Below are 20,021 nucleotides of genomic sequence, written 5' to 3' on the forward strand. Positions count from 1 at the left end.
CTCACTTTTACTCTACTTTTCTGAACACCCTTACTCTATGTTGGTAACTCATGAATATATTTTAAAACTTTTGTTCTGGTTTTTTAAAACTTTGCACCCAGTATTATTTTTTACTAAGAAGTTTGATGCACACTAACCTTCAGGTACAGAAATCTTTAAAGAAGGTACAAAATGTCTTAAAAATAGGATATCAGAACTTCATTAACTTCCGTTTTTTACATTAGGTCTTATCCTTTGACTCTTAGTGTATAAGAAATAAGATTTAATTTAGTAACTTGTTTATCTTTTACCCAGGTCTTTTTGTAATGGTGTAGGGCATAAGTAAATAATATAATTTCAAAATGTCTTTAAAATACACACTTAATTTCTCAGAAGAAGATTTGAGGTCTGTATGTCTTCTGATCATATAGATTATAAACTTCATAATAAGAGAGATTTCATGATTGTGCCTTAAAATACCAATCTGCTGGAGCCATTGAGCCATACCTAGTGGCACATGTCTATAACACCAGCAGTCTGGAAGGCCAACACAGAAGACTCAAATTTGAGTCTGGACAATCTAGTGACTTAGTGAGACCCTGGTAAAAGACAAAGACTTCTTTTTAAAGGCTGGTGATGTAGCTCAATTTCTACTACTGGAAAAAAATGTTTTTAAATAGCAACTGATTTACAGTAAAAATCTGAAATTGAGGGTTTTTTTCTACTTTATTTGCTAATGTATAGCCAGATTCCCCTGAATATAAAGCTGCTTGTAAGCTCTGGGATTTGTATCTTCGAACAAGAAATGAGTTTGTTCAGAAAGGAGAAGCTGATGATGAAGATGATGATGAAGATGGGCAAGACAATCAAGGCACAGTGACTGAAGGAGTAAGTATGCAGCTGGAACCAGTTATGGATGGACCACATGTGGGAAGGTGGTCCTTCCTCATGATCGCCTCTGGTCTGTTGTATGAAGCTGGGCTTCCTGTGTGGTTGTAATGGTAACTGGAAATATATATGGACATTCAGCCAGAATGCCTCACTCCACTTAAAATTGATCCTGGACAGTGTGTGCCATGCATGGTTATTGTTCATCTACTCCTGGAATCTAGACTGCCTTAGATGTAGGTAATCAAAAGTATTTGCTGAAGGAAAACATATTTGAAAAGAAAAGAGGAATCACAACTCTTTTCTGTAGCTAAATTGTGAAAAACACATTGCAGCATTCCACATTCTTCTGTAAATTACCTAAACAGGCCTTTTGCTGGATCTCTAACATAGAAAGAAGTAATGTTGGGTGAATTCATCAAAACTATTTCTTGGAGTGTCAGAATATAGTCGCCAGGTTGGGCCTAGTGCCTACCTGTAATTCTAGCTACTCAGGAGGCCAAGGCAGGAGATTACAAATTTGAGACTGGTGTGGGAAATTTAGTGAGACTTTGTCTCAAAAAAAAAAAAAGGTAGGGAAGGATGCTAGGATTGTATCTTTGTGGAGGAGCACTTGCCTAGTATGTGTGAGGCTTGGATTCAATCCCTAGGACCACAAGAACAAAAACAACATGGTTGCCAGGTACTTTGTCAGTTTATTTGAAGAAATTAAATGGTCAGAACTAGGTGAAACACAATTAACAGAAGTTCCTTGACATTTTAATCTCATACAAATACAAGAGAAACAACTTAACCCGTGCTTTCTTGGGAAGAACATTGCCTCCTGAGGCCCTGCCTTACTATTGGCATCCAGAGCTCTAGTCAGAAAACAGAAATGCATATTTAGGATTTAATTATATTTATTTCTTTTTTTTCTCATTAAATTTATTGGTACATTTTAGGTATACAGTACAGTTATATTCATCATTGGGAACTTACACTTTTACATGATGTATCTTGGTTCTTATTTTTTCCCCATTCCCCTGCTCTCCCTTCAACCCCTCCACCCCTCCCTATTTACAGAGAGTTTGTTTCCATTTTTCCTTTTCTCATATTATTCCTTTCCTGTATTTTATTTGCCTAATTGACAAGAAATTAGGAGAATCTTGTATATTCATATTTATGCCTCCCAAGCTTCTTTCTAGCCTTAAGGTATTTGTGAAAGGGGAAGAAGTGTTTTATTTATTTTGTTTGTTTGTTTGTTTGTTTTGAGACAGAGTCTTGCTGTGTAGTTCAGGCTGGCCTTGAACTTACTATATAGCTCATGCTGGCCTTGAACTTGTGATCCTCCTGTTTAAGACTCCCAGGTTCTAGGATTATAGGCATGTGCCACCATTCCTGGCAAGGGGAAGAAGTTTTTAAGCTTCTAATTTTTAAATTGAGTCATTTCCTTAAGAGTTTTTCCAGTTGGAATACAGTGTAACATATTCACTACACTCTTCCCTTTGTCATGTTTTTCAAAATTAGCTGGTTAGGGCCAGGGATTTAGCTCAGTGGCATCACGCCTGCCTTGAAAGTGTAAGGTCCTGAATTTGATCCCTGGTGGTGGTGGGGGATTGGGGGAATGATGAGGGAAGCCACAGACTTGTCAGCAAAAGTAGCTGGTTGGAGGAGGAAAAGAGTTTTATCTGCGCAACTCCTCTTTTTGAAGTGAACTATGTGATACCATGTTTTAGCCAGGAAATAAGCGACTTAAACTTGGCAATTTCAGTTTACTTTCATCAGTGTTGTATTGGATTTCTGAGTTTACATAATTTAGGACCTTTACCAGATTGTATTTCTTCGTAGACATGTTGGCGTGTGCCTATAATCCCAGCACTCTGGAGGTTCAAGCAGGAGGATCTCCTCCATATGTTAAAGGCCAGTATGGACTATATAGCAAGACCCTGTCTCAAAAAAAAAAAAAACAAAAAAAAACAGGGCCAGGGGTTTAGCTCAGTATGCTGCTGCCTGCCTTGAAAGTGCAAGGACCTGAATTCGATCCCTGGTACCAAAAAAAAACAAAACAAAACATGTCTTGTATGTTACCTATTTATTGAGTGTTGAGGTATTGTGCTAGGATCAAGAGATGTTAGTGTCTTCTTGGCAGTTAATGTTGAACCTTAAAATTGAGGCTACACTAAATAAATAGGTTCTGTTGAAGTAGCACAAAAATACTTGTGCTTTTATCATTTAAATTATAAATTAACCATTAAGCTTTATTTGCACAAAATACGTATCATGTACTTCATCCTATTCTTTAGTATAGAAACTTGCTTCAAATTGGCCAAGTGCTCTTTAGGACATATACTTTATTATATTAAAATGGTGACTAAGTATAAGCCAGTCAGTCTTAAAAGCAGAAATGGTATGTATCAGTTTATTTAATCCTCATTCTGTTTTGCTGTAATGTGAATTCAGTTGTTAGTCCAGGCAAAGCACACCATGGATGATAGTATGTAGTCCTAACTCTGCATGTAGTTATTTTCCTTCCAGACACTGTGACTTAAGTAGACGTGAATAACAGGTTTAAAAATGGCCAAGTATTACTGGGCATGTTTTCTCTAGCTTACTCAGACCCTGAAAAGGTATGTGTTTCTATTGTTTTACACACGTGGTGCTTGAACTTTCAGTAAAGGACTTGACCCAAGAAATTTACAGAAATAACGAGTTTAATTAGGTTGATGTAGGATGTTCTACGGATACAATCCCATCTCTAGTGTCAGCATTTCTGTGGCTCTCTTTTTTCTTTTTTTTTTTTTGCTGTACTGGGGATTGAATTGAGTTCTATAACAAAGTATGTTTTTCTCATCCCTCATCCCCTAGACTTCTCCAGGTTACCTGAAGGAAATATTAGAGCAGCTACTGGAAGCTATAGTTGTAGCCACAAATCCATCAGGACGGCTTATCAGCGAACTTTTTCAGAAACTGCCTTCTAAAGTGGTAAGTGATATGATTAAAGACAGATGAATTTAAGTATTTTATTTCATTTTAAATATTTCAAAAATTTTATAGGTAGCTGAGTGTGGTCCATGCCTGTATCTCAGCTACTTGGGAGGCTGAAGCAGGAAGATTGCAACTTTGAGACCAGCCAGGGCAACTTGGTGAGACTCTCTCAAAATACGAAGGATTGGGGTTGTAGCTCAGTGATAGAGAGCCCTTTCTAGCATGTGTGAGCCCTTGGGTTCAATTCCTGGTATTTAAAAAATAGTGAATAGGGTTGAAAGAAAGATACTGGAGATTCCCAAATTCCTGCCTGTGGTTTCAAAAGCAAGCACAAAAGACATGGTTTTATCATTTTACTTGACCAAAAGGTTATTTTAATTACTGTGCTAAAATATACATAAAACTTATTATTTTAGCCATTTTTAAATGTACAGTTCTGTGGCATTAAATACATTTACATTGTTGTGAAAACATCACCATTGTCCTGTCTGTAGACCTTTTCATCTTCCAAAACTGAAACTGCATCACCCATTAAGTACCTCTTCAGCCTTTGGCAGCCACTGGTATGCTTTCTGTCTCTATGATTATGATTACTTTATCTAAGAGGAGCCGTACAGTATTTGTCCTGTTAGTGCCTTACTTCACTTAGCATAGTGCCTTCAGGGTATCCATATTACAACATGTGTTAGGATTTCCTTCATTTAGGCCAAAGAGTATTCCAATGTAAAAGTGAACATTTTGCTTCTCCTTGTGTCAGTGAACATTTGAGCTGCTTCTATAGTTTAGCTGTTGTAAGTAATGCTGTTATGAACATGATACACATATGTTGTATCTCCTTTCACATCTTTGGGGTCTATACCCAAAGTGGCATTGCTTCATCATACAATAATTCTCTTTAAAAGTTTTTTGATAAATCACCATGTTATTTTCTTCCTATCTTAAAAATTTTAAATGTTGGGTATAATCATTATGACTTTCTAAGTGGATCTGTACCAAAGATAGTAGAGGTCATATACTTTATTTCTAGTGTCATAATTGTTCTACAACCAGTCAAGACCTTAATAACTAGTTTAGTCAGTATCTCATGGGAAAAGCTTTGTCACTCATCAGTCAACTTCTTGCACACCTATGACATGCTGAGTTTTAACTACATGACAGCAATATAAGGGTAAATACGGCATGGTCCCTATCCTCAAGAAATTAGGGAATAGAGAAGGAGGTAGATACCGAAGTAAATGATACAGTAGGAGTAAATACTACAATGGAGTACCTCTCAAAGTATACCCTTACCTAGATTTTTAAGAATGATGGGCCGTGGAAATTTTGAAGTTTCAGAAGCTATGATATGAGTCAAATCTATAATCATGTTAATTGTCTCGGGTATGAAGTCATAAGGGGCCCTTATACTCTTTTAAATGTTTCTCTTGGTGAAAAACTTCCTCCTTTTTAGGATGGAAGAATACCTAATTTCTCTCTCCTCTATAACAAGGAAAACTAAGGTAACTTATTTATCTTCCTGTCACTCTGCTTCTTGACCAAAGTTTCTTTTATGAATAAAAAGTTTAGTTTAGGTGTTTATTTTATCATTGAAAATTAATCTTGGAGCCCTTCCTGTCTTGTAAGCACAAGGTCATGAGTTTGATTCCCTGTACAGGGGGAAAAAAAAGAAAATCTTGGAAACAACCCTGATATCCATTGATAAATGAATAAGTTATATATATATAAGCAAGAGATTACTTAAATAGGAAGATTTTAATACATGCTATAATATGAATGAATCCTGAACATAATGCTAAAGGAAATAAGACAGCCATGAAAAGACATTGTATAAATATGAGGTACCTAGAATATAGTCAGATATCACCAAGACAATGCCAGGCATGGTTGACACATGCTTGTAATCCCAGCACTGAGGAAACTGAGCCTGGAGGATTGCTGCAAGTTTGAGGCCAACCTACGTAGTGAGTTCAAGATCAACCTGAACTATATAGCAAGAGCTGGTTTTAAAACAAACAACAACACCCCCACCCACAAAAAATCAGGGACAGAAAGTAGAATTTCATTTGCCAGCTGACGGGAGAGGACAGCCTAACTTCCCCTGAACTTCTTGTACTGGGCAGGATGACTTGGGGGGTGACAACAGGTGGCATCTAACTTTTGATTTCTGGTCCTGTTGAGTTGTTCCTCCAAGAAAAAAACTTGTAGGGAGAGCTTGACAATAGTGAATGACTAGGCATTATGAAATCAGCCTCAAGGACATCCCCCAACATGTAGAAATTCTTGAGATAAACTAGTATTTGATAAATTTTAAATTATTTATAGTTAATTGCTTCATTTTTTTCTTCTGGTTTCACTTAAAATTTTTTGTTTTGGAAAAATTGACAAACATTAAGTTGCAACAGTTAAACATGAAGCTAAGAAATTTACAATTTTATGGATTGCTCCTTATGAATGTTTATATGAAATATAATTGTATTTAGATTACAGAAGTAAAGGTGCTTGTAACAGGTCGATCAAAAACTTTCTTCTGCTTTATTTCCAGGACTAGATATCTTAGACCCTTAAATTAAAAACTATTTCATTGTGTGAATTTAGAATTTTTTTTTAATTATGGTACTTTAGTTATTTAATGATATCTTTCAAATACCAAATGTAAAGTTTATCCTGTTGCTATTGCATATTTCATGAAACTTCTTAAAATTATTTTTGCTTTACATAAAACTGTGCTATACGTTTCTTAGCTATGAATCTCACCAAGCTGCTTAATTTATTGGTCAAAGAACAGACCGTCATTGTGCTTTTTTGTCTTCTCATTAGCTGAGTAATTGCACTCATTGAGCATACTTGGATTTTTGTCTTCCAGCAATATCCAGACTATTATGCAATAATTAAGGAGCCTATAGATCTCAAGACCATTGCCCAGAGGATACAGGTATGATGGTGATCATTTGTTATCATAGGTGGTTTAGAGCGGTTAGCTCATAGATGTTTGGGGGGCTTTTAGAAAGCAGAGAAGCATAAGCCTAAGGGGATATTGTTTTTTATCAAATAACAGATGTAGTACTGACTGTAGCTTTGGGTATTACTTAAGACAAAAATTAGAGTTGGGCGTATAGCTCAGTGGTAGAGAGTTTATCTGTCATGTGCAAGGTACTAGATTAGATTCCCAGCACCAGAAAAAAGAATTGGATACTGCCATTTCTGATCATGAAAGGTACATGGTCAGTAAGTGCTTTGTTGTTTATTTTTATTCACTTTTAAGTAGCTTTAGGATTTCTTATATTACTTGGTCTTACAACAGATGAGTGTAAAGTCAATAAAAATACTTTGTTCTCTTCAACTCTTTTTGCCCTTTGCCCATTCACTGTTTCTCTAGATGTAGTATCTGCAACAAACACACAGACTAGCTGTGAATTTAGCACTCTTCTAAATAATTTATATTTATTACCCGTGATTCTTAAAACACTCCAAGAGGGTATATACTGTTATTATTCCCACGTTACAGATTAGAAAGCTGAAGCATGAAGATACAAAGTAATTTGTCCAACTCACCAGCTAGTAAGAAGAGCTAGAATTTGAATACAGACAGTCTGGCTCCAGACTAAAGGAATTTAACCTTTGCATTTACTGTCCCATTCAGACATAGGTACCCAGAAAATGTAGCGTGAGTGAATTATTAGGACTTACAGTTTGATGATTAGAGATTAATTATACAGTATAAGAAAAGCTCTAATTTTTACCAGAAATCTAGTTTTTAGAGGGGAACTGACGTTCTTTTCCCAGCTCTGTGGTTTACTAGCTATGTCACTTTGGTCAGGTGACTTGCCTTTTTCTTTTCCTGTATGTGGTGTAGTATCATCATTTTGCTGAGTCAAAGAGGTCAATGATGACACATACAAAACCATTTTACACCTTTAGGATGAGGCCCTAGTGAGTGATTAACTCATCTACCCAGGGTAAAGAAGGGGTTGCTCATGCTAGTAAATAAAGCAAAAGGGAAAACTTAACGTGTTACATAGTCTCATTAAGTAATGAGACGGGAGCATAGTGGTTTGCCAGGAGGGAGGGAGAAACTTCCTTGGTTTTAATTCTAAGAAAGTAATAGAGAGTAACAATGTAGTAAATACTGGTTCCATAGATAAATTTTCACAGAATATTCAAACACAGGTTCCCAGTCCAAACAGGCTCCCTAATGTATCATCTGCTTTTGAGGCAACCCAGTAACTGCTATAGAAAATGCTTTTCTCAGAGTCCTAACATCTGTCTAGGAGACCATGTTTTAATTTTTATAATACTGAAAAATCAGTTTGTTTGTTTTTTTTGTACCTGGGATCAAACTCAGGTCCTTGCATTTGAAAAATCAGATTTTTAAACATCCATTAGTCCTATCCAGTCTCCTCTGACCTCTCGACTTTTATCTTGTTCTTCCAAAAGTCTCGAGAGTCACCTTCTTTTGGCATCACCTCTATCGAGATCCTTATTCAAATTATTAAACTTTCCTACCACTCTGACAAAAAAAAAAAAAAAAATCTTTAATCTTTTTCTACATCTTACTTCTTAACCTTGGCTTTCTTCCTGCCATCCCGCTGCTTAGAGACTTCATTCACTTGTTTTCTAATGCCTGTCAACAACTTATACCTGCTCCACAATAATCAACCCTGACTAAGGCAGAAAAGGAATTTATGAAAAGAGTGTTAGATATTTTAAGAGTTGTTGGAATGGAAAGCTGTGGTGAACTACCCTGTATTAGTGGAACTCAGGGATATCGTGGCACCATTGCTGTTGCCTCTGTCTTTTGCCACTGTACACCCTGGATTTCTACTTACTGATCCACTGTTAGACTGTCCTCTTCTGCAGGAATTAGGAATGAGATTGGACAGTTTGTTCTTTGGCCATTATTTTAGTCACTCATTATCTAAGTCTGAGTTAGTTGACCTGTGGTCATGACCCTTTCCCCTGCTGCTAGGCTTTTGAGAAAGTGAACATATGTCACCTTTCACCCCTGTGTGAGGTGGGGCCCATCCTCCCACCTGTCCTGGGATTTTCTCCATATAAGATGGATAATCAGATGTTGGGTAAACCTACACAGGAAATAAACAGCTACAGTCCTTTACCTGGCTTTCTGGATTCTGCCTCATTTGGCCTTATCCTGTGTATATAGCTTGTATAGTTTTCCCTACCCTCCACTCCACTTAATTTGGTATCCTCAGTCTCTAGAACTTGTCCTATATATTTCTATGTATTTACCATTATTCTTGTGTGCCTTTTTCCTCACATATGTCCCAATTTTCTTTCCTTTGTAAATTGAGGCAACTATATGAGTATCCTTGGGTTATTTTGGACTAAGTGAGACTTAAGATATGACAACTTTGGCACACTGTAGGTACTGACAAAATGTACTCTATATTGGACTGGTTTTATATTTTACCCTAGGTGGTCCAGGTAATTAGCAGGAGTTTTCATTCACACTAGTAAGTCTACTTTAATGAATTAGTATTACAGTAAGCCCTGTGTGTTTGCTAAATAACGCTTTCATTTGTTGAAAATTTTAAGTTATTTTTATGAAGATAATGTAGTTCTTGTTTGTTGTGTGTTATAAAAAAATTGTAAATGGGCAGTAGTAGTTTTTAAAAGAAAAAATGATTTTACATATCATTCACATACATATTTTCCAAAAAAAAATCTTGGATTCTGGTAATATCTTAAAAGTATGTGGAGTTCTTTTTTAAGGGTTACATTGATAAACTATCATTAAGAGGAACTGCTATATTTTGTTGTTTACTGTAGAATGGAAGCTACAAAAGTATTCATGCAATGGCCAAAGATATAGATCTCCTAGCAAAAAATGCCAAAACTTATAATGAGCCTGGTTCTCAAGTATTCAAGGTTAGTTCTTTGTTGTTGCTGTTTTGATTGATATTACTAGATACTTTCATTTTTTTAAAGTCAATAATTTTTGTATAACAACTTTATCAAGATATGTCATATATACTATAGATTTCACCTATTTATAGTATACAATTTTTAATTTTTAGAATATTCATAGAGTTATGCAGCCATTACCTCTTATCAGTTGGCAATCACTTATATCTCCCAATTTTCCTCACCCTTTGTGACCTCCATCTACTTTCTGTGTCTACACATTTGCCTGTTTTGGACTTTTCATATAAATGGAATCATACAGTACTGTGAATATGGATTCCTTTGTGGCATGATTTCTTCATTTAGCATAATGTTTTCAAATTTCACCTATATTGTAGTGTACATCACCACTTCATTTTTTTTATTGCTGGATAAAATTCTCTTTTACACATATCATTTTATTGCACTATCCATCAGTTGCTATTGTTTTCACTTTTTTGCCTTGTGAATAATAATGCTATGAACATGAGCTTGTATGTGAACATGTGTTTTTATTTCTCTTAGATATGTACTAAGGAATGGAATTGTTTGATCATGTGGTAACTATATATTTAATTTTCTGAGAAACCAACAAACTGTTTCCCAAAGTCACTTTACCATTTTTGCATTCTCATCAACAATGTACAGGGGTAGAATTTTTCCGCATTCTCACTAATACTTGCTTTCCATTGTTACTTGTATTATAGCCACTGTAGTAAGTGTGAAGTAGTATGTCACTGTGATTTTGATTTGCTTTTACATAAGGATATTGATGCTGATCATCTTTTCATGTGCGTATTGACCATCATACTTCTTTGGAGAAATGTCTATTCAGATCATTTGCCCATTTTTAAAATTGGGTTATTTCTCTGTTTTATTACGGAGTTATAAGATTCTTTTTATATTCTAGCTAGCACACTGTTATTGAATATGTGATTTTCAGATATTATCTCCCATTCTCTTTTCACTTTTATGATATTGTCCTTTGACCTCCCAAAATTTTTAATATTGATGAAGTCCAGTTTTGTCCTTTTTTTATTGGTTACTTGTATTTTAGGTGTCAAAGAAGCCATCACATATTCCAAGGTCATGAAGATTTATGCCTATCTTTTCTTCTAAGTGTTTTATAGTTTTAACTCTTTAACATTTTAAACCTTTGATCCAACTTGAATTAACTTTTGTGTAAGTGAGGTAGGATTCCACATTCATTCTTTTGCCTGATATAGTCTCCCATCACCATGTATTGAAAAGATTATTCTTTCCTCATTGAATTATCTTGGCATACTTGTTGAAAATGCAGACATAGGGATTTACTTCAGAAGTCTTGGTTCTGTTCTATTCATCTAAATATTCTTATGCCAGAAAAAGTTTTTGATCCATTTTTTAAAGTTAAATATTGCTTTATTTCCTGCATTTAAAGTTTTACAAAGCAACCTTTGTAAGGTAATACGCATTATAAAATTATTGTTTCATCACTGTAGTTCCCTCTGAGAAATTTTGTAGTCCTATAATGAATAGTTGGTTGTAGAAATTTCTTGGATTAATCAAATCACTAGGAATTTAGGAAGAGATGTTCAGAAAATTCTTTTGATAGTAAAATTGTTAGATTTTCTGAACACTCACCCAGATACTTAAAGTGGTTATTGGTAGTTATATTAACTTTTATCTTTTGAGAAACTTTGAGGGAAAATCAGGAGGAATCAATTGTAAAGTTTTTATATTCTTAGTCTGTGACTGGATATTTTTATAGTATAGTTTTAATTATTGGTACACATAGAAATTTACTTTTTGGTCTTTTTTTCCCCTAAACTAAATTTTATAGAAAAAGAAAGCTTTCAGTTTGATATATTAGTGTGCTCTTAAGCAAGTACCTTCATTCTAAATTTGTATGCATAATACAGTATTTAGAATCTTTAGAAGTCCATCTTTGCATCAGTTTTTAGGTTATTATGCCCAAGTAGATTTCATTGTATTTTACCATTAGATACTTGTTTTCATATTACTTGACTAATTGTGAAAGAACTAAGGGCCTTTTTATCTTGTATTTGATTAGTGACAGCTTTATGAGGATGTGTTGGAAACATAAGAAAGCTGGAGGAAAGCTGGGCATGGTGGCACACGCCTTTAATCCCAGCACTGGGGAGGCTGAGGCAGGAGGATCTCTGTGAGTTTGAGACCAGCCTGGGCTATATAGTGAGTTCCAGGTCAGTCTCAACTACATAGTTAAACCCTGTCTCAAAAAACAAAACAAAACAAAAAATTGGTGATGCAGGTTTGTGGCTGTTGAATAGAACTGGCTCCAAATAGAAGGAGTTCTGTCTGTGAAAGGTACTCAGTACTTGAGTATTTTAAACTTCTTTTTTTTTTTTTTTTTTTTTTTTTTTTTTTTTTTTTTTAAAAATTGGTACCTGATCAAACTCGGAAACTTGTACTTGAGGCAGGTGGCCGCAGCACTGAGAAAAATCCCCGGCTCTTTAATTCCTTCTTTTAAGCCAAAAAATTTTGTCTTAACAGGATGCAAATTCAATTAAAAAAATATTTTATATGAAAAAAGCAGAGATTGAACATCATGAAATGGCTAAGTCAAGTCTTCGAATAAGGTAGGTTAAAAAACATCTAAGATCTTTGTGCTTTTATAGTTGTAAATTTTCTAGCTAGTAATATCAATACAGTGGAAAGTGAGGTTTGTGTCACATTTTAGATTATATTTACTAATTATAATGTAATTCTGAAAAGAATGACGTGACTCTTATTTGGCCCCCTTGTTTCAGCTAAAGCCCTTTATTTAAAAAAGAAACATTTCGAGTTGGGCATGGTTGCACACACCTGTAATCCCAGCAATGGGGAGGCTATGGCGGAAGGATTCAGGAGGATTGCTGTAAATTCAAGCCAGAACTACATGGCGAGACCTTGTCTCAAAAAACAAAACAAAAAATATTTAACACCACCATGTACTTTTATCTTATACAAATATAAATTTATATATTATATATAATAGTTAACATACATACATGTAAATATAATATGCTATTGGTATATAATATGTAATAGTGCATATCTGTAATTCCAGTAAAGATATTTAGCCACCAGATCTGGACTCTCATTCTGGCCTTTTCCTATAACTTTGAATAAGTCTTTAGTTGTGGGATTCCATTTCCATTACCTGAAACAGAAAGGTTGAGTAACTACTAGATTTCTTCTGGACTTCCTGTTTGTTTCAATACCTTATTTTTTGGTTCTGCAATGACCATAGCCTCCCAAGGACCAGCCCTGGTCTATCCTCTTCTGTCAAAACTCCAGATCCCAGAGCAGAGCCTGCTGCATAGAAGAAGGTCAGAAATACATTAGAAAGGAAGAAAAGGGGCCAGGGATGTACCTCAGTGGTGCCACGCCTGCCTGGCAAGCACAAAGTCCTAAGTTCAATCCCTGGTGCTGGGGGGAAAAAGAAAATATCTAGGCATTGAGGCACACACCTATAATCCCAGCACTTAGGAGCTGAGGTAGGAGGATTGCTTTGAGTTCAGGAAAGCATGGGCTACATAGTGAGTTAAGGCCAGCCTGAACTGTACAGTGAGACTATGTCTCAAAAAAACAAAAAAAGAAAATTAGTGTCTTTTTAAAATTTACCCAGCATTCTGATTTCCACTATCAAGTTTCTGAACTTTTTTTTATCTTCTCTCTGGATAGGACTGCATCAAATTTGGCTGCAGCCCGACTGACAGGCTCTTCACACAGTAAAGGTAGCCTTGGTGAAGAGAGAAACACCACTAGCAAGTATTACCGGTGAGAGAAAATTTAGCCTGAGAATTAACCTACATTTATAATAATAGGCATGCTAATTTTTGCCTGGTGGCTATCTTGACATAATATTTTTGGGTTATTATGAGAACCTGTTATCAAGTGATATTTAAAGGTTGAAGTACTATGGTGGGTCTTAACTCACCTCTCATAAAATGTTTAAACAGTATCAGGTAGTATTTAATATTACTTATTTGTATTCATAATTTTTTGTCAGTATGATTGTCAAATTATGAGTGTCAGTGAACATTTAGAATAACCAGTAACTGTGACCGAACCTTTTACTTTTTATAATATAAGCAGTATTGCTATATTTAAGTAAACGCAAATATCCAGTGGCCTATTCTCGGCTTTCTACCATTCTTCCCTTTTTTCTGAAAAGGAAAAAAAAATGTTTTTCTTGGCCAAGACCGATTATGAGAAATATTAAAAAATATAAGCCATGGCCCAGGGATTTAGCTCAGTGGTTTCACCGCCTGCCTTGCAAGCGCAAGGTCCCAAGTTCAATCCCCAGTACCAGAAACAAAACAAAACAAAAATATAAGCCAGGCATACTGGTGCATGCCTGTAATCCTAACACAGTGTTAGGAGCTACATACCCAGCTTATTTTATTCCTAAGACAGGGTCTTCCAGAGTTTCCCAGGTTGGGGTAGTACTTACTTGCTATTCTCCTACCTCAGCCTCCCATAGTGCTGGGTTTACAGGTATGTGCCGCTTCTGGTTTTCTTGCCTTCCTTTTATTAGAGGAAGCTAAGGCAGGATCACAGGCTTGAGCCTACTGTAGGCAATTTAGCAGGACTCTTTCTTAAAGTAAAAACAAAAAGGGCTGGGAATGTGCTTTGGTGTGAAGCTTACTGATATGGTTCCAGCCTTTTTTTTAAATTTTGAGATGGGATCTCACTTACTGAAGCTGGTTTCAAACCTGTGATCTTCCTTCCACAGCCTCCTAGAGAGGTGAGATGACAGGCATGCGCCACCATGGCTAGCTTAGAAGTTACTTTTCTTTGATATTAGTACTTGTTAGTAATTACTGTTTTATGTAATCAAATTATTATAACAACTTTTTTATTTTCTAATTTCTTGTTTTTCTTTGTAGTAATAAAAGAGCAGTCCAAGGGGGTCGTTTATCAGCAATTACCATGGCACTTCAGTATGGCTCAGAAAGTGAAGAGGATGCTGCTTTAGCTGGTAGGCATTAGGTTGTAGCTAATGAAGTACCTTCCAAGTGGATCTTTTCTGGCTGAGGGAAATATCTATAATGTTAGACTGGCCTTCAGTTTGTTGGTTTTTGAAGGACATACTTTTTGTTGCATTTGACTGCACTCTGGTTGGCAAATTTACCAAAGGTTTATGCTTTACTTTTTTTTTGTTAAACATGAATAAATGTAAAAACATAGGAAAACTGAATATAAAAGGATAGAAAAATATATAGCAGGCAAATAACTGAAGAACAGTTGTATTGTCTTCTGATAAGATGGACTTTCAAGGAAATTATTTCAAAGATAAAAAGGGATTCACCTCACCTCAAATTTATAAGGGGTTGGAGAGGGATAAATTATTAAGGAGCTCCTAATATGTAGAACAAGCAGATGGTACTTTACAGAAAAAATAGAAGACAGTCCCTTTAAGAACCACCATCTCTCAGTTGGATAAACAGACAGAAGTGAAGATACAGAAGACCTAAATACTTCTTCATAAGTGTATGTGTTTCTTATTGCTGCTGAAACTACAAGCTTATTAGTGTAAAACAACACAAATTTATTTATTCTGTTGTACTTTTGGAGCCAAGAAGTCTAAAATCAAGGTGTCAGCAGACCAGTGTATTTGGATATTCTAAAGGAGAATCTAGTTCCTTGCTTTTTCTACCTTCTAGAGGCCACTGGTATTCCCTGGTTGATATCCCTTTCCTCCTTTAATCTGTCCCTTCTTTCTTTGACCTTCTTCCCCCACCCCCACCCAGGCATTGAGCCCAAGGCCTTTGCATGGAGCTACATACCCAGCTTATTTTATTCCTAAGACAGGGTCTTCCAGAGTTTCCCAGGCTGGGGTAGTACTTACTTGCTATTCTCCTACCTCAGCCTCCGAAAGTGCTGGGTTTACAAGTATGTGCCACTTCTGGTTTTTTGGCCTTCCTTTTATGAGAGTCTATCTTTATTAGTCACTTTCTTTATTGCTGGGTCAGAATTCCCTGAGACCCACACTTAAAGGAGAAATTTATTTTGGCTCATAGTTGAGAAGTTTCAGTCCATGTTTGGCTGGTTCAAACATAGAAACAGAATGGCAGAAGAGCCTGGGCAGAGGAAAGTTGCTTTGGCCTTGGTGGCCAGTAAGCAGAGAGAGAAATAATAGGATCTGGGAAAGGAAAGAAACTCTTCTGGCCAGACTACCTCCTAACAGCAAACCATCTATAGCACCCCTATAGTCTCTTCACCTTCCAAACACGTAAGGCTTTGGGGGGCCTTTTTAGATCTAAACTATAAAAGGGTCCTTGTAATTACATTAAAGTGCCCACTGCCAGGCGTGGTGGCACATGCCTATAATCCCAGCACTGGAGAAGCTGAGGCGGGAGGATTGCTGTATGTTCAAGGCCAGCCTGAACTATATAGCAACACCCTGCCACAAAAATAAAGAAATAATTTTTTTAAATGACTAATCGACTTTAGAAGTGGTAATTTATGTAGCTGGGCATGGTGGTGCACACCTGTAATCCCAGCACTTGGGAGACTGAGACAGGATCTCTGTGAGTTGAGACCAGCCTGGGCCACATAGTGAGTTCCAGGTCAGCCTCAACTACATAGTGAGACCCTGTTTCACAAAAACAAAAAAATAAAATAAATAAAAAAATAAAGTGCCCACTGACATAATCCAGAGATTGATCCAGGTTAATCTCTTCATGTCAGGATTGCTAATTTAATCACATCTGCAGAATCTCTTGCCATTTTAGTTCTGTGGCTTGGAATGCGAGTATGTTTTGGTGGCTGTTATTTGGCTTACTACAACCAGTTTGATGCATGTATTCTATAATTAGAGAATACATACTTTTCTCAGATTCACATTCCAGAACATTAACCATGTACTTAGCCATTAAAAAAAAAAAATTGGGGGAGCCAGGGCTTTAGCTTAGTGGTGCTGCCACCTGCCTCACAAGCACAAGGTCCTGGGTTTGATCCCTAGTACCTCCCCCCAAAAAAAGAAAGATTTGGAAAATTTATTGGGGAATAGGAATATGGAATAAGAATAGCTCCTTAGGGCTGGGGTTGTAGCTCATTGGCACCACCCTGCCTGGCAAGTGCAAGATCCTGAATGATAAAACAAAAAAAAAATGGCCCTAGGAGACAGGAGGGGTCCTGAATGGGTTGCCCAAATTTCAGTAAATTTGATTATCATATTACATTTTTGACTGTAGCTATCAACTAATAATGAAAAGATAAAAATTGAAATCCAGAATGTTTAGAAATTTTAAAATAGACACAGGTTAAAAGAAAAATTATAGAAAAATTAAAGTACTTGAATCTGAACAATAGTGATAATGAAAATAAAATATATCAAGACTAGTTGGGAGCAAATAAAGGGATACTCTCCTAAAAGAAATATGCAGGTCTGAATGTTTCTTTTAAAAAAAAGCAGCTGAAGGAAGTTAATGAGACATCTAGCATAAGTGAGTAAGAGAATAGAAAAAGAAAAAGGATGATAAATGAATAAGGGAAATTAGAAAGAAAACCTATACAATAATAGAAAACACCAATAAGTTCTAAAGTTATTCTGTTAAATACAGTAAAATAGGTAAGTCTGTGGTAAGCAGAACAGAAAGATTTAAGTAAATATATTGGTGTAGAGGAAGTAATACAGAGTTTTAAAAAGAGAATATATGATAGCTTTATGCAAATAAATTTAAAATTTTAGGGGAGCGAACAAATTCTCTGAAAATTATAAAAGTATAAATTTGATTCAAGATTTAAAATGTTGATTCGTCATAGAACTTTTAAAGAAGTTAACAGTTAAAAATCTCCACACTTAAAAAAAATGAAGCCAAGCTGGGTGTGGTGGTGCACGCCTGTAATCCCAGCACTCGGGAGGCTGAGGCAGGAAGATCACTGTGAGTTCAAGACCAGCCTGGGCTACATAGTGAGTTCCAGGTCCGTCTCAACTACATAGTGAGACCTGTCTCAAAAAACGAACAACAACAACAATAACAAAACTGAAGCCAAAGGTCTGAGGTTCTTGTTTTTTGTTTTTTGGGTTTTTTTCGTTGTGGTGCTGGGGATCAAACCTAAGGGCTTTATGCCTAATAGGCAAGCACTCTACCAGTGAGTTACACTTATCACTCTTGTGAAACAACATTTTATACAAACTTCTGCAGAAAATAGAAGAGCTCCCAAGTCCACTGTATAAATCTAATATACCTAAATATTAAAACCAAACAAAGTACAAGCACACCATATCTAGCAGTGTTACAAAAGTTATAATGAAAGTCAGGTGTGGTGGTGCATGCCTGTAATCCTTGCACTCAAGAGGCTAAGGCAGGAGGATCACTATGAGTTCAAGGCCAGTTTGGGCTTCATATTGAGTTCAAGGCCAACCTGAATTGTATAATGAGACCGTATCTCAAAAAAAAGACAGCTGAATTTATTCAGGAATATTAGATTTGTGCGATATTAGAAAAGATTTTCTTGCTGGGTGTGCTGGTACATGCCTCTAATTTGTAGCATTTGAGCACCTGAGGCAGGAAGATCGCTGCAAAGTTTGAGGCCAGGCTGGGCTATGTAGTGATTTCAAGGCCAGCCTGAACTACATAATGAGACCCTGTCTCAAAAAAAAAAGGGGGGACTTTCTTTAAAAGAAATGTATCATATTCTGGACATGTGTCACATGCTTTAATCCCAGCACTTGGGAAGCTAAGGCCAGAGCATCACTGTGAATTCAAGGCAAGAATGAACTGCACAGCAAGACCCTGCTCCCTCAGAAAAGTATCCTATATGACATTAACAGATTAAAGAAATAAAACCATTAAGTTGTCTCAGCAGATGGATTTGATAAGTACTACAGTTCTCATTCACTTTGAAAACTTAGTAAACTAGTAATAGGTAGACATCCTACCTAACTTGATAAAATGCATTTCCATTTTTTATTGAGAAATGTTAACAAGTCTTTTACTATCAGAAATAAGATAAGTATTGTACCTTAGTCAAAATACTAGCCACCCATGATAATGGCAACAGTGAAAGAAAATATAAGAATAGGAAAGAACAAAGATGTGTAAAGATTCCAGCTGATAGAATTATTTCTGTTTTCTAATTGAGATTCTACAGATAAAAATTTGAATAATTTTTAAAAATAAGGTACTTTTTTTTTTGGTACCAGAGATTGAACTTGGGACCTTGTGCTTATGAGGCAGGCTTGGTGCCACTGAGCTAAATCCCCGCCCAAGGTACATTCAAAAAATTTTTCATTTCTGGAAAAAAACACAAAAAGAAAAATCTAATTTTTCTAAAATAATCTGTTATCCAACATAATCTAAATATCAATCCAACAAATGCAAGCTCTTCCCTGGAAAAGATCAGAGGTCATAGAGTTAGAAAAGCATATTTTCAAATACTTGTCTGCTTCTTGCTCCATAATGCTAGATTTAAATCCATATTGACAGCTTTGTAGGATAGCTGATGTTGTACATATTATTAACTTCTTATGCCCAATTTTCTTAGTTAAAAAGCAATAATAGCTGTCTTGTGTTGTAGTGTTAAGATTATCTGATGATGGTGCCTGTCAACTTCTTGACTGCTTACTAGGTGATTTTTGTTCTTACCTGATCTTTCCAGGAAAATTTAAATTGTTTTTATACACTGTTAATGAATTCAGGGAAATGAGAAAAGTCTGTTTTCTATTTGTATAAAATAATTACATGTTTTATTCTGATGTTATAATAATTCAGCTTCTACCTAAAAATTAACCTCTATAATTGAATATACCTCAGGGATATGATAGATCAAGATCAGTGGGGCAAAGTCACAGTTAAATTATGTCTGATAGTGGCAGCCTTATCTAAATTTATGCTAAACTAAATGTGGTAGTCAACTTTTTTCCTATGTGCATCATTCACTTTATTTTTTCATTAGAACATGTTTGCAGTACATAATCATTACATGCATCATGTGAGATGTGTGCATGTACATAGCACGTTTTAATTATATTTTTTGTCCCCTTTCCCATCCCTCTGACCCTATCTCCCCTCCACATTTACAAAAGCTGTTTCCATTTTTTCACTTTTCTGTTATAGCAAATACCTGAGATCCTTAACTTATGAAAACACCTTATTTGGGCTCACAGTTTCAGAGGTTCTAGTCCCTGTTTGGGTGGATTCATTGCTGTTAGACTTGTGGCAAGGCACCGTATCATAGCAGAGTCATAATGGTAGAGCAAAATGACTTGCCTTGTGGCAGAGTAAAGGCAGAGATGAAACAGAGACACAGTCCTGTTGACCCCCTTCAAAGCC

The 20,021-nt window shown here is 35.9% G+C and overlaps 1 protein-coding gene across 20 annotated transcripts in view; it reads left to right on the forward strand.

Annotated features, from left to right (window-relative positions):
• The window catches only part of Pbrm1 (polybromo 1), a 125,542-nt gene that overhangs the window by 22,599 nt on the left and 82,922 nt on the right, over window positions 1-20,021 (forward strand). For 16 of the 20 annotated variants that reach the window (XM_033756900.1, XM_033756909.1, XM_033756913.1 and 13 more), the window contains 7 exons: window positions 724-867; window positions 3,712-3,828; window positions 6,695-6,763; window positions 9,619-9,717; window positions 12,247-12,332; window positions 13,420-13,515; window positions 14,628-14,719. In XM_033756900.1, the coding sequence (XP_033612791.1) occupies window positions 724-867; window positions 3,712-3,828; window positions 6,695-6,763; window positions 9,619-9,717; window positions 12,247-12,332; window positions 13,420-13,515; window positions 14,628-14,719 (703 nt within the window). The remainder of the gene's footprint in view (window positions 1-723; window positions 868-3,711; window positions 3,829-6,694; window positions 6,764-9,618; window positions 9,718-12,246; window positions 12,333-13,419; window positions 13,516-14,627; window positions 14,720-20,021) is intronic. The other 4 variants (XM_033756908.1, XM_033756918.1, XM_033756912.1 and 1 more) reach the window with 1 other exon arrangement.

The sequence above is a fragment of the Fukomys damarensis genome, unplaced genomic scaffold, assembly GCF_012274545.1.
Source record: "Fukomys damarensis isolate Sample0158 unplaced genomic scaffold, DMR_v1.0_HiC HiC_scaffold_28, whole genome shotgun sequence".
NCBI lineage: Eukaryota > Metazoa > Chordata > Mammalia > Rodentia > Bathyergidae > Fukomys > Fukomys damarensis.